The 13,436-nt window shown below is 36.7% G+C and overlaps 1 protein-coding gene and 1 non-coding gene across 3 annotated transcripts; both read right to left on the bottom strand.

The window, feature by feature from the left end:
* Nucleotides 1-3,225: 3,225 nt before the first annotated feature.
* LOC146729472 (uncharacterized) lies at nucleotides 3,226-11,745 on the bottom strand. 2 transcript variants are annotated; one of them, XM_085496174.1, is made up of 2 exons: nucleotides 11,478-11,745; nucleotides 3,226-5,015 (listed from the first exon to the last, which is right to left on the bottom strand). In XM_085496174.1, the coding sequence occupies exons 1-2, from the start codon at nucleotides 11,494-11,496 to the stop codon at nucleotides 3,922-3,924; spliced, it is 1,113 nt and encodes a 370-aa protein (XP_085352300.1). In that variant the 5' UTR covers nucleotides 11,497-11,745; the 3' UTR covers nucleotides 3,226-3,921. The 2 variants fall into 2 exon arrangements, with proteins under 2 accessions (XP_085352300.1, XP_085352301.1); XM_085496175.1 differs by lacking the exon at nucleotides 11,478-11,745 and adding an exon at nucleotides 5,815-5,939.
* A 253-nt stretch (nucleotides 11,746-11,998) lies between these two features.
* Nucleotides 11,999-12,211, bottom strand: LOC144346144 (small nucleolar RNA U3). Its single transcript, XR_013419480.2, has one exon. It is a non-coding gene; the product is annotated as a small nucleolar RNA U3 (small nucleolar RNA).
* Nucleotides 12,212-13,436: the final 1,225 nt, after the last annotated feature.

The raw sequence follows: 13,436 nt of genomic DNA, 5'->3' as shown, positions 1-13,436 counted from the left end.
AAAGTTCAAAACATGAAAAACGTAATGATTCAAACTGACGACCACGACACCAAATCGTCCCAGTCTGGCTTCTACTTGGTCGCTGAAAGAGCCGAGCCCGCATTCTTCCTGATACAAGGCGAACACGCTAATCATTGCGCCAGGTTAAATGTCACATATCACGTGACCAGTAACGTCTCATGAACCCTTAGCAGTATTAGAAGAAGAACGAATACGTACCTGCTTCAGGCTTTAATAAGGTGTGCCAAAGAAACCTAAGACAAAAAACTCGATCAGGTTACTAAACAACATTTCGATCAGAATTACGTATCTTAATCAGTATATCCAATTTGATAATTAGTCTTGATAGTAGGTAGTCGCGTTCTTCTGTAATTATTTAATATAACCTGACGTATGGTTATATTACCTACTACTATTTTTGTATGTTATATTTAGCGTTCACCTTTATTAATTTTATAACATAGTCGCTCCGTTGTTCGTACATGTATGTACGCTCATATAAACAGAAGTTGCACAAGTGGCGGCATGGCTTATTGCCGCGTCCTATTAACGCAATATTTTATGTAAATCCAGTAATCACGCTTTGCTATAATTATAAAAAATATAACAATTTTAAGTGTATCTGAATATTCCAGCGCACTCAAAAACGCCAGAAGAACAAACGGTAAACGAGTAATTTGGGAGTGGTTTTGCCAAAATGGGCGGGGTTTTTAAATATGGGCATTTAAATGGTTGTATGTTATAACAATTATTTGATTCTGAGACACATATTTCATACGTAGTTAGGTGCATTTACGGTGTATATAGCAATATAACCGAACATTTCCGTTCACAGCAAGATCTCGCGTGAAATTATGCGAGAAATAATTGTTATGCGTGAAATTGAAACTGAACGAACAAAAGTACATAGCATCGTAATGACGTCAAAACATCGCGGAGTAAGTTCTACAAAGGCGAAAGTATTTCAAGGACTTTTCCACGCCTAATCATGTGCTATGCGCATTTAATGTTGGTCAATTTTTATGAAGTAAAGGACTCTCAACGTTATAAAAAATTAAATTCAAAATCAAATCGTTGATTGTTTGCGTTATGTGCTTGGGTGAGTTTACGTATTCAGTTCGGGGAAAATAAGTGACGCTGTGTGGGTTGAATTTGGGGTATGTTGCTTGGCTTTGAGAGTACATTCTGGGAATCGCATAGGTGATATTTGAACTGCTCAACAATATTTACACAAGACACTGTATGTCGTTTTCATCACTTAATAATATAACACACACCCAGAGTTGTACATCAATGCAGAGTGGTGAGCCGTATTGAACCGATCTGTCGTTCACTCGGTCTTCGAACCAACTCTCTCATTGACCGTCTACTCTGCACTCTGTCTGCACCGTGCTCTCGAACTCAGACATCTTAACTACCTGTCCTAACTCGTAAAGTTGCATTGTGGGATTATCGTGTTACCTTGAGATCACTACGCTCTCTTGCGTAATCATGCGAAATGGAGTGCGCCCGCAGCGACTGAGTAAATACAATTCGGGCAGCAATCACCTCTGTAATTGCTCATATGGCGAAGGAAATACTTTCATATACTTTTATGTGTATCTCAGTCTGGTGACACTTTGATCGTGTTTCGAACAGTGAAGGATACCTAGATTAGTAAACATATTTATAAAAAAAAAAATACTGATCAGCCACTTTTGTTCAAGTTCAAATATTTGATAATGTTTGGCTCAGGAGGACAACATTATTTACGCCCATACACTCGCTTGCCTAAGCGTGATACAGCAACCGCGACTGCCCACTTATTCAAAAGCAGGCGCTTGCTGATTGGATAATGTTGAACTAACTCATGAATACTAATTATAACTAACTATGATGTCACAATGACATTTCTGGATTGGCCAATTTATGAAAACATATATCTATAAAAAAAAAGTTTATAAAAACCATAACTTTCTGACCTTCAGTGTTCTCGCGGCAAATCCATTTTTCATCTTCATAAATATTTATAAATTCAAACTGAAACGAAATGTTTCAATTGTATCTATTATTCTTGTATGGACGAATGCATTACTCGACGAGGGTGCAGTACGTGGGATGCTGCTGCTGTACGTGGGATGCTGCTGCTGTACGTGGGATGCTGCTGCTGTATCCCTCAACAACAAACTGCCGCCTTACGTTCCAAAGGGTTGAATCCCAGGGGATTCGTAATCGATATAGCGCTACGGGTTGCCAAGTTGCCAATTGGCGTTCCAGAGTATATATATATATATATATTATATATATATAATATCACTTTTATACAATATATATAATATCACTTTTATACAATCTAAATGCTATACATAAACTCACAGTATATCGCGAAAATACATTCATACAATAATATAAAGTCAGTTTTCAGATTGTCCAAAAACCTGCATATTTCAAGTAACCATGGAGACTTCGTCCCGCTGTCAGTTATCTAATTACGTTTCGAACATTATCAACTTGAACTTGAAGGCTGGATGATTCTTGATTTCACATTTATCAGATCGGTTACTAAGGCAATGTGAATAACTTTGAGTATTTTTAAGCAAGTTTCAATAATTGTTACACTAACAAATATAAAACATGATCTATTGAAAAATAAAAAAAACGCGCCCCGTTACTTGTGAAGTTATCCGGATTACCTCTTCAATTTGACATATAAATACGTAATCGTAATCGTGTAATTAACATAATCGGGTAATAGCCAAAACTACTAATTAAGTTTCAGGTAAAACCCGCTCCACTGCCTCAGCCTGTTTTCGTTGAAATGACCACCAAACGAAGATACTACAACAAATAATTTCATGAAAAATAATTCGGTGACATATACCTGTTTTATAATTTCAAACCTGCAACTATGACACGCACAAAATATTTTTCAATTATTGACAAGAAATGCTTGCATACGTTGCGATTTTTTCAGATTTCCGATGACGATAACGTGTAAAAAACGAAAGCACAGAAGATCACTACGTGTGGTGGCGCATTCGTATAAACGTCAACGTCTTTACCGCATTGTTTCGTACCGCGCATTAATTAGAATTTGGAAACTCTAATCAGGAAAATAACATCTTCAAAATCTCGAACATTCACCTGTCAAACTAATACTTATAAAAGGCAGAAAATATGAGCTGGATTTTAAATTCAACCTCTGCTTGTCAGAAAGGTGGTCAAACGAATAAAAAGTCCAATCGATTATAATATATCAATATATTTACTGTACTTCAACACCTTCAGATATGAGAGAGAATTCGCAGATCAAATAAACTTTTGAAATCGGAATGAGAAATGTATAAACACACCGTAACAAAAAATTTGCTCCGCTAATTAGATTTTAGCTGCGAGATTGTAGGTTGTTTGTTTAAAAGTGGTCGTTGGTGGCGCTGTTGCAGTGAAGGCTGTGACAGAGCCCAGAATTTAGCATCCAACGTAGTACACTTTTCTCATCATTAGAAGAATCTCGTATTTTTCAGGAATGTATTTAATTTTTGGCACAGAAAAAAAATCCTCGATGCAATATTGTGTAAGATAGATATAACTCCCCACTTTTCGATGGATTATAAAGTAACACTGGCGTAATATTTTTACTCAAAGAATTTGAAACACTGAACCATTACTGTGTTTATATATATGTTGATTACAAGTGAAAAAGAAACAGACCAATAACTTACAAGGACTACATAATAGTCAGTTTTAAGCACTGTGAACATCTAACTAATTGTTCCAGAGCAACTCAAGATAAGTAGCCGTCTTCGACTGAAGTTTAAAAACAAAATCAACCGCATCATATCGCTGTGGCAGAAAATGTCAACCGCATTCATGTTCGTTTCAACTTTCCACGATGTTCAAAGAACCAGATGACCTTGTGTCTCGACGTAATACGTGAGGCGTCTACATATGAATGAAGGAACGAGCATCCGGAGGCATACGTTCTTTTGGTCGTTTCCTTCGCCAGATAACAGCCCACACAAAACTTGTAACGATGGCCGATAGGAACGCACAACCAAACGCTGCACCAAGCATATTGGATGAAGTATACAGAGTACGGGCCGGATCCTCTTCAGTGATGACGTCATTTTCGTCACTGCACACAAGTTCTGAGTTGTCCAAGTTCCAAAGATTCATTCCTTTCAAGCGACTAGGCGTGTCGCAATAGATCGAATCGAAGATGAACTTAGGGTGCCTTGGCCACTTATCTTTAATAGTCAACATATTACAGTCACATCTCCAAGGGTTGCTACTCAGCGTGAATACGGCGGTTGAGTACTTATCCATGAATTGTACAAGGGAGTTGGAGATAGTTTTAAGTTTGTTTCCGAACAGTCCAAACCGAAGAATATTAGCGGTGTCGCTAACGGAGATGGTGTCGATTTCTTGGATTTGATTGTAGTTGAGGTCAAGGTTGGAAAGATTTTCAATGTATTTGAGAGGTGGCATTTCCGTTAATTTGTTGTAGCCAAGGTACAACGCGAATAAGTTATTAAGCCCGTGAAAACACTCTCCTGGTAACGTAGTGAGTTCGTTAAAACCCAATGATAGTATGTGTAGACTGGTCATTCCGCGGAACGCATCCACGTGGATTTCCTTTATTCCGTTATATGTCAGATCCAGTTCCGCTATATTAGTGTAACCCATGAAAGTATCGGCGGGGAGAGACTCGAAGTGGTTGTGAGAGAGAAGCAGGCGCGTTGCGTTCTTTATAACGGTTGGAACGATGCCTTGAAGATTGCGACTTCTACAATCCACTTCCAGCATGTGATAACGACCGAATAGAATCAAATGCGCAAACGGTATTGAGGTATTACCATCGGTAGTTTCGTTGTTGTCGTCGACCCAGAAGTTGTCTTTACAATGGCAGCCGTAGTCGCATTTTATAATATACGTCTCATCTACAGCATGTACCACCACCAAGAGATAACTTATCACAAGGCATACACTAAGCATCATCGTCGTTAAGTTAGGGGTGTAAGGTATTTTTCCAATTTCTGAAGAAAAGAAAAGATAGTTATATATGATATTTTAATTAATTGTGAAAAAAACATAGTCGGTTACCGAGGTTTATGTGCGTAAAAATATTTTTTTTTTTACCTCCCCGTTTTCCGAAATGAAATACAGAAAAAAAAATCCCATTTTCAACATCATGCAAGGAGTGCAAGGAGTGATATGTGCAACACAGAATTTCGGATTAACAATGTTTTTCATCACAGCCGGCGGTCTATAGTCGTCGTGCCTCGTCGTGTTTGTTATAGTTACAGTGCGTGTAAAATATACTCACGGTTCATGGGTGAAAACTTAGTCATTAGCTTAGTCACTAACGTTGATTTCTATCATAAACTTTTTAAAAAATAAAGTTTTTAATATTAAGCATAGCATTCACAAAAAAGTCAATATAAATATATAAATGAATATTTATCATCATGGTGACATAACCCACATGGATTAAAACACTTTGTGGTAATTGTTTTGTAGCTTTACTGACGTCGCCGATATGTCTGGCTGTTTCCTCTGTCAGTGACTTGGACATGCATGTAATATGTGCAGTATAGTTATTAGTTAGACCGAATATCACAGTGGTTCAATCCCTCAATCGTCTTGATTTAACTGAAATGCTAATAACAGCTAGCTACAACTTATTTTCAGCGAATGCTCAAGGTGCCTAAGTTAGCATTTTCGACCTCAGTGGTTTGAAGGCAATATTATATTGGTTGAGATAAACTAGGTCACTACAAGAAAGAATTACTCTACAAACAGTGGTATAATATTCAGTTACAGTTGGAGAAATACCTGAATAAATCCAAAGAAATAATTAAAACGTTTCGACGTGGCGATCAGCGACAATCTTCATACGAGCAACTCACTCAAGAACAAATTGCTGACGTCACTCCTACTACATCGTATAAGTTGAAATAAATCTAGAAGTGTGTCTGGTCGATATTCGAACTCTTTTATTGAAAACCACAAACGTGCGTTTAGTGTATGTCACCTTTGACGTCATTATTTTGAAGTTACCTGGACTCCGTGTTATTGACAACGTATCACTTTGCTAATGAATAAAGCGTGGTAGAGTTACTGGTGAGAAACGTAAATGGATTATAACGTAATAAGAGGAGGGCGATACGTATAGCTATTGTTACAGTACGGATCACGAGTTTTAACACAACTACGGGTCGCAGATTGCCCTGAGCGATAGGAAGTCGTGCATGTATTCTTGTGGGTGAGGGTATGCGATAATGGATAACAATTTTGTAGTAAAAATATTCGAAAAAAACAAACAATTGACTTACATACGCGGAGATACCTAGCGTTGCAAACACTTTCTTCAAGAAAAGTGGTCACTTATCCTATTAAATGGAAACATAAATTAAACTGTCCTAACCACCCTATAAATATTACCGATGTATCCCCAAGTAGTCATGGTGATTGTCGTTAACATAACTATGTCGTTAAAATCAATTGAACATTCCGTTGGATCTTTATTTTGTCTTTATTTTGTAGGATTTGTGTATTATACAATTTACAAATGTGATTACTATTCGATTTATGAGGTTTGGGGCGATAAAACAGACTATGATATGTTAATGTTTAAAACTGTAACAATTACGATAAAGATCGTCTTTCGTGTCTGTACGTGATAGTACCCGATGGTTTAAACTTTATTTACAAATTTATCTCCGATTATTTGGTATACCGGAAAGGCGCATATTTACATATACATGTACAACCGCTGTGATTGTCAGAAACGTGCCTGGTCACACAAGTCAGGACACATTGTGAGAACAAGCACGCACTTTGTTGTTATGTTTAAACATACGAGCCGTTTATTATAAACATGTGTTAGACACGATTTGGGGAGATTTTGACCTATTTCGTGATTGTTCACTGATATTTGTGTGCCACGGTAAGCAGACGAAAAGCCAAACGTTCTCCGTGCCACTGCATACAGTGAACATCGGAATGAAAGTACTATCAATGGTATACATAACGATACTTATTACCACGTGGTGTATAAAGAAACAAATTTGTATAATCTCTCGTGTTGGCAGGTCGTTATTTCCCGTCGGACCAAGATTTAAAAGAAAAAAATTAAAATTGCCCGATTGGGCAGTCTAATTCTTGTACGATATCATCGAAAGAATGTACATTTGTATAAATATATGACCTGTCCCGATAAATGCACATATTCAGTTAATAGCGACTCTATATAAACCTCACATCTTATTGACTAGAAGTAAATTATGTTGGCAACATGCTAATAAACAGTGGATAGGATTGTGGTGATGTGTTAATAAAATTCACATGGCCGTCAAATCCCCTCTATTCCCTATAGCGAAACAGCGCATCTGTAATATGATAAAGGAATTCAGTGAACGTCCCACAAGGAGATCACACACACACACACAACGTCACGGTGATACCATGGTTACTTATATTGAAACGATGTCATTGAGTACTGACAGCACACTCCTTGCATGGAGTAGATTACCATCTTGGTCCGATCGTTTGAAATCGCCGACTGTGTAATTTCAGACATACATTGACCGGTTAGTTAATTGTTAGTTTAGCTGTTTTGATGAATGTGTTATTTTTTTTTAACATGACACGTGAGTGCGCAAATTATTTGCGTGAGTGGTGATACAGTTTGCCTGAATAGAAATTCGGGTATTTCTAAATATTTTTGTATGTATTTGTGCGTATACAAACTGAAAGAAAATTTATTTAATTATTAATTTATTAATTTATTAATTTATTAATTAATTAATTTATTTATTTATTTATTTATTTATTTATTTATTTATTTATTTATTTATTTATTTATTTATTTATTTATTTATTTATTTATTTATTTATTTATTTATTGTTTCACTACGCTGCGCTACGCTACACTACAATACACTATGCTGTGCTACACTACAGTTCTCTACGCTACACTACACTGCACTACACTACACTACACTACCCTACCCTACCCTACACTACGCTACACTACACTATACTACGCTACACTACGCTACGCTACACTACACTACATTACGCTACACTACACTACACTGCGCTACACTACACCACACCACGCTACATAACACCACACTACACTACACGACACACTTCCCTGTTCAGTTCAAGCAATTCAATAAAGTCAAAGTGTATTACCAAAGGTGTTACGTATTTTACGCGATTATGCAAACCTACAATGTAATAAACAGTTTATGCTCGAAGCATTACCTTTTTTCACTGTTAATGTAGGTTCGATTCACTTTAAGTTGATATCATTTTACCTATTTAGCATGCAATACATTTCGCCTATAAATTCAATTATCGAATTTTCCAAATAGATGGAAGTGGTTCAAAGTCGTAAAGTGGTGTAAAAAAATGAAGTCCCTAGTGTGAGAGAAATGAGTGAAAATTCAATGTACACGTGTGCCATCACATCCCTCTATGTTGTAATAGTCTGGCCCGACAAAGCTGGGTGAGGAGGTCATGATGTGAAACTAAAGAAGCTTTTAGAGACCGTGATTTATCATGCACACTCTGCGGGAGTGTGGATACAGTGATGCATCCATGTAATGATGGAATCCTAGTAGCATCGTCGTAAACATCGTATGAGCTTCTTGGATATTGTTGTTACATGTCTGGATCATAGCATATACTGATTAAACCACGCATTCAATGTTGTTTATTTCTATCGCGCATCCATTTTAAATTTTCAATCTTCAATTTGTTTTAATTGATGGAGTTTACTTGAATTTATACCATGACATTGACAATTTAAAAGTTGAAAACAAAATACGAAAATTAGAATTGCCACCCCAAATCAATTATAATTGTGGAATACTGGCTGATTTATTGCACCATTAGGTTTTGCGGTCGGCGTAAGGGGTTGCTTATTTCATCTGCGGGTGGCCATGTTCAGGCAATATGGAGCGATAGATGGTGTTTTTGTGACGTTGTATAAATGTAATGTGACCAGAAGGCTCTACGATTGTAAACACCTACATCATATGTCGCAATGATCCGAGTTTCCCTCCTTACACGTACAGGGATCCCCACTGAGTACCTTAACGTATATTTTTTCGCCCACACGTGGTGTCTCGAGAATCTACAATGCCATTCACATACGATTCATATGCACCTTAGCACACGGCGATGAACTCCCGAGGACTTTTGAAAGTTGTGTATATAAATGTACTCGCATATTTCAATGTGTGTCTATTGTACAGACATTAATTATTCAATGCATTTTAATTTCGCTGATATATGTAACATTCATTAAGTAATTCCAAGTGACCATGTACAATAACTATAGAGCTCGGTGTTTGTCTGGAAAATTCGTGAATATAAATATATGGTGAAATAGTGAAATGTCACTGAAACCAATGGGTTTACAATGCACTCGATCTGACCGCATGGGAATGCATTACATTATCTGTAAGGACATAGATTTTACACCGCTACGCGGAGACAGCGATAGATTTGAGTTTAGTACATATAAACGTTTGTATTACGTATAATGCATGGATAAGGGTCCGGATAATGTTTAGTTTACGGAGGGCATTAAACGTATTGTAGCATACCCTTTAATCGCATCTACTCGGCGCTTAGTGGTACAGACGTGCTCTGTCTTCCTTTGATTGTCGCTCTCCTCAAACAGAAATAATGTTGCACATGACCGCTACTTTGAAATAAGAAAAATCATTGACCGACACTATGGTATAACAGAATTCTGATTTTTCTATCTCACCCGATTTATATAATCTACACAGATTACTATATACTAGTAAGATTTTAATTAGTCCAATTAATAATGACCCTCTCGTTGTATGCATTAGACATTTGTCCAATGTTTCCATTACTGTGAGATCACGCGGTATGCATAAAATCGAACGTAAATAAGGACAAACAAAGGTCTTATCATCGTAGTGGCGTAGGACATACACATTTGATGACCGGCATTTTTAATAAAGTAAGGGCATCTCAACGTCATGTATATTTGGCGAAAAATGTTTGCTTCGACAATGAACCATATTACACAAAATTCGAGTTTAAAACCAAATTGTTTGATTTTGCAGTAGAAGTACGGAAAATCACCTATTGACATACATTATATATCCAGTTTGTATGGAATCTATGTGGTTGACCATTTCTGCACAGAGTTGATGTAATTTGTAAGCCGTGATTTTTTCTCATCTCGATTCGGTTCTTCGGTTTCAAAGTTCCATTAACTGGCTAGTAATTGATACCAGTAGCTCAATTTGAACTTGACCCCCGAGGTTGTCAGAGAATATTTACATAATCACGTAAAAGGGTCATTATTAAACAAACACGTGCAGAGAATTGTGAAATAACAAGCTGTTCTCACGATAATTACTTCTCGACAATGATAAAATATAACTGGATATTGCAATGATGATCAAACTACTGTTTCTAGTATTATTGTGGTACGTCAAGTTGAAGTATCGTGACACCAAAATATCAAACTGTAGATTTCTGATGCAATTTCATCATTTCATATTCGTCAGAAAAACCAATTACTCATTTGCAAATCACTTTTTAGTATTCAAGTCTGCTCTCCATATTCTATTCTACTAAGGTCCTTGTCACGTTTCCATGGAGAAGCGATACTCACGGGATGAGCGTACATCTAAACCGTTGTCATTAATCATTAATTGACCATAGTCTTTAAGCACTTCAACAGTAAGCAAATAAAAAACACATTATCCAATATATAGGGAATCCTATGTCTAGAATAAAAACAAGATGTAATCCCATACACAGTAAAGTGTGTGTGTGCAAATAAGGATAATCCTATATACGTATAGCCAAATAAGGAAGAAATAATTCCATATATAGTAATAATGCAAATGCGACGTTGACCTAGTAAACATGTTGCACTTGAGTCTTCGAAATGCATAAATATCTCCATTAACGCTAGTATTTATTTTTTTCAGTCTCGAGGCAAGACCTTTCACGAATATCGTAAGAATGCCTAGTGTGTGAGAAAAACATATGCTTGGGGAAAAGGAAACACGACCTTGAATATGCTAAGATGATTTGAAGTACACTATCCCCGCTGACTATGACCCTCCTTTTCAACAACCTACATTAGTATTATTGCTATCATAAAATTACACGCATTTATTAGTATACACAATATATCACATCGAGGTGTTGTTTTTAATACGATGAAGAACGATTAAGTTAAACATGGTGTCCCTTGAGTGAAACATTTTATCGTTTGATTTCCAACCACGTGCCGATTATGATTATGATTAAAATACAAATATATGTCGTATCTATATTTATATTAATCTTGGTTGCCAAATGCGCCCTCCTTCCCGATGTATTCTTACGTATATGTGTGGACAATATGAAGAGACAATGACAAACATGTTTCCAGGGCATGTTCACCATTGCAAGAAGATTAAAAGAGGGATTTGAAATTGACGTACCTAATTCGAAAGATTGCATTCGTACTCGTACAACGCGTTTCGCTGAGTCTTTTCGCTGTATCTACAACCACGATGCACGACTACGTACCGTGAGAACGACTACGTATCGTTAGATCGATCGCTCGCACAAGCAGACGCGTTGTTCCACATATATACTGTACGTGCCTCTGATATCAAGATTCCAAACCACGTACATGACCCTATTAAAACGCTCCGTAAACAAAGATCTGCCAATTGAATTTCTATCCAATTCCAGCGCTGCTGGCGGGTGCATTAGACGAGCAGTAGAGCTCGATTGAAGTCTATGATTGAAAACCCCTGGACACAGATCGTATTTGCAGATTTGTTTACTGACATTTCCCTACACGTCGCGGTCACGTGATGCACTGCTATAAATACAATTTCAAGCTTTTAACAGATTATATTTTATTTTTCTCCGACGAAATGTTTAAATCTGCGTATCTTACGGGCGACTCGAAACAAGCTTACAAAGCATGGGTTCACAGAAACGGTTTCTAAACACCATTCTAAAGGTTCTCACTCCGTTTTTCACTTAATAATAATAATACTTTCATCTATGACAAATAATAGTTGTCATATAAACAACAATAGAGGTCGTTTTCACGCTCAGAAGAGAACACTGTAACTCATCATTATGGTTTGCGTTTCTCGTCACTTTTCAGTGATGGAATCGTTATACATACTATAGAAATGATCCCTAAAAGTATGATCTTGTCTGACATATATCTCAGGTCATATTATATCATCGATCCAACAACAATCTACTCATGGTTGTAATTCGGGAATCACGTGACGTGTTAGTTAAATGACCTAAGTCTTAGGTCGAAAAATGATTCCCAATGACCGCGGCCTGTTACCGTACATATCATCATAGCAACCTTATCTAAATCGCCGAGTTTGGAAAAACTAATAAGTAATACATTTGAGAATATCGGCACATTTCCGTTTCGTAAGTCTCGACCAAAAAATAATTAGCAGAGATGACTTATTGCAATTGCTGTACACTCTGCACTATCTTCACAAGATTTCAGACTTAAACAAAAAGTTGTCTGCAATGATTGTCACTGTATATTTGGATTCAGTGCGAAGCCACTTACAGTCTTGAGCTTGACGACTATGAAATATTTGGTTGGGGGAACGTGTAACAAACATTCAAACTTAAATGATTGTCAGCGAGTCGGAACTTTGGTGATTGTTTCAGTATGTCGCCAATATTCAGAAACAATTAAGCCCCCTTCCCTCATAAGGGGACTGCCATTGGAATTTTTCACCGACGAGGGGACATTACATTTTGTATTTATTATGATACATAGCAATGATTTTTTTTATCAGCAAGTCTTATAGTTCAAATACAAATGCCGCAAACTCGTCAGCATTAGCTCAAAAGCAGTTGTAACAACGTTGCCCACTAGTTGTTTTATTAACAGGAACATATATGCGTATGATAGCCTGATGTGTAAGATGGAAAGTGTGAATTCATATGACTGTATACCTAATTTAAATATTACTGAAAAAAAAGGCAGGGATAAGAATTCTGGGATGACTAATTTGAAAAACTTTTCTTCTTTTAAAATTATTGATAGTAACCATTTTCATCTCATTCATGAGTACTAGTATTTTCTCCTAAAAGTTCTTTTCCGATAGAAGCATGCACAACTCTTGAAATAATTTATTTTGACAATTTTTGAAACACAGCATCATGTCACTTTGGCGTCTTGTTGTGGTCTTGACTGTTTACATCATCAGTTTCTTGTCAAAAATCAATTTCATTTGTGAATCATGTGATTTAAAATGTGCATGGATACAAAAACAAACAGGTAATTGCATTACATAGTTCCTGTGAGTTCTCAAGTTTAAGAAATAGATAAAGTTTGAATATGAGCAATCAAAGATATGGCTCCAAATCTACATTTACTAAAAACAAAAGGCCACCTGTCA

Source organism: Saccoglossus kowalevskii, chromosome 22 (assembly GCF_978046115.1).
Source record: "Saccoglossus kowalevskii chromosome 22, keSacKowa6.1, whole genome shotgun sequence".
In the NCBI taxonomy this organism is placed as follows: domain Eukaryota; kingdom Metazoa; phylum Hemichordata; class Enteropneusta; family Harrimaniidae; genus Saccoglossus; species Saccoglossus kowalevskii.
This window is presented reverse-complemented; position numbering and strand designations above follow the sequence as displayed.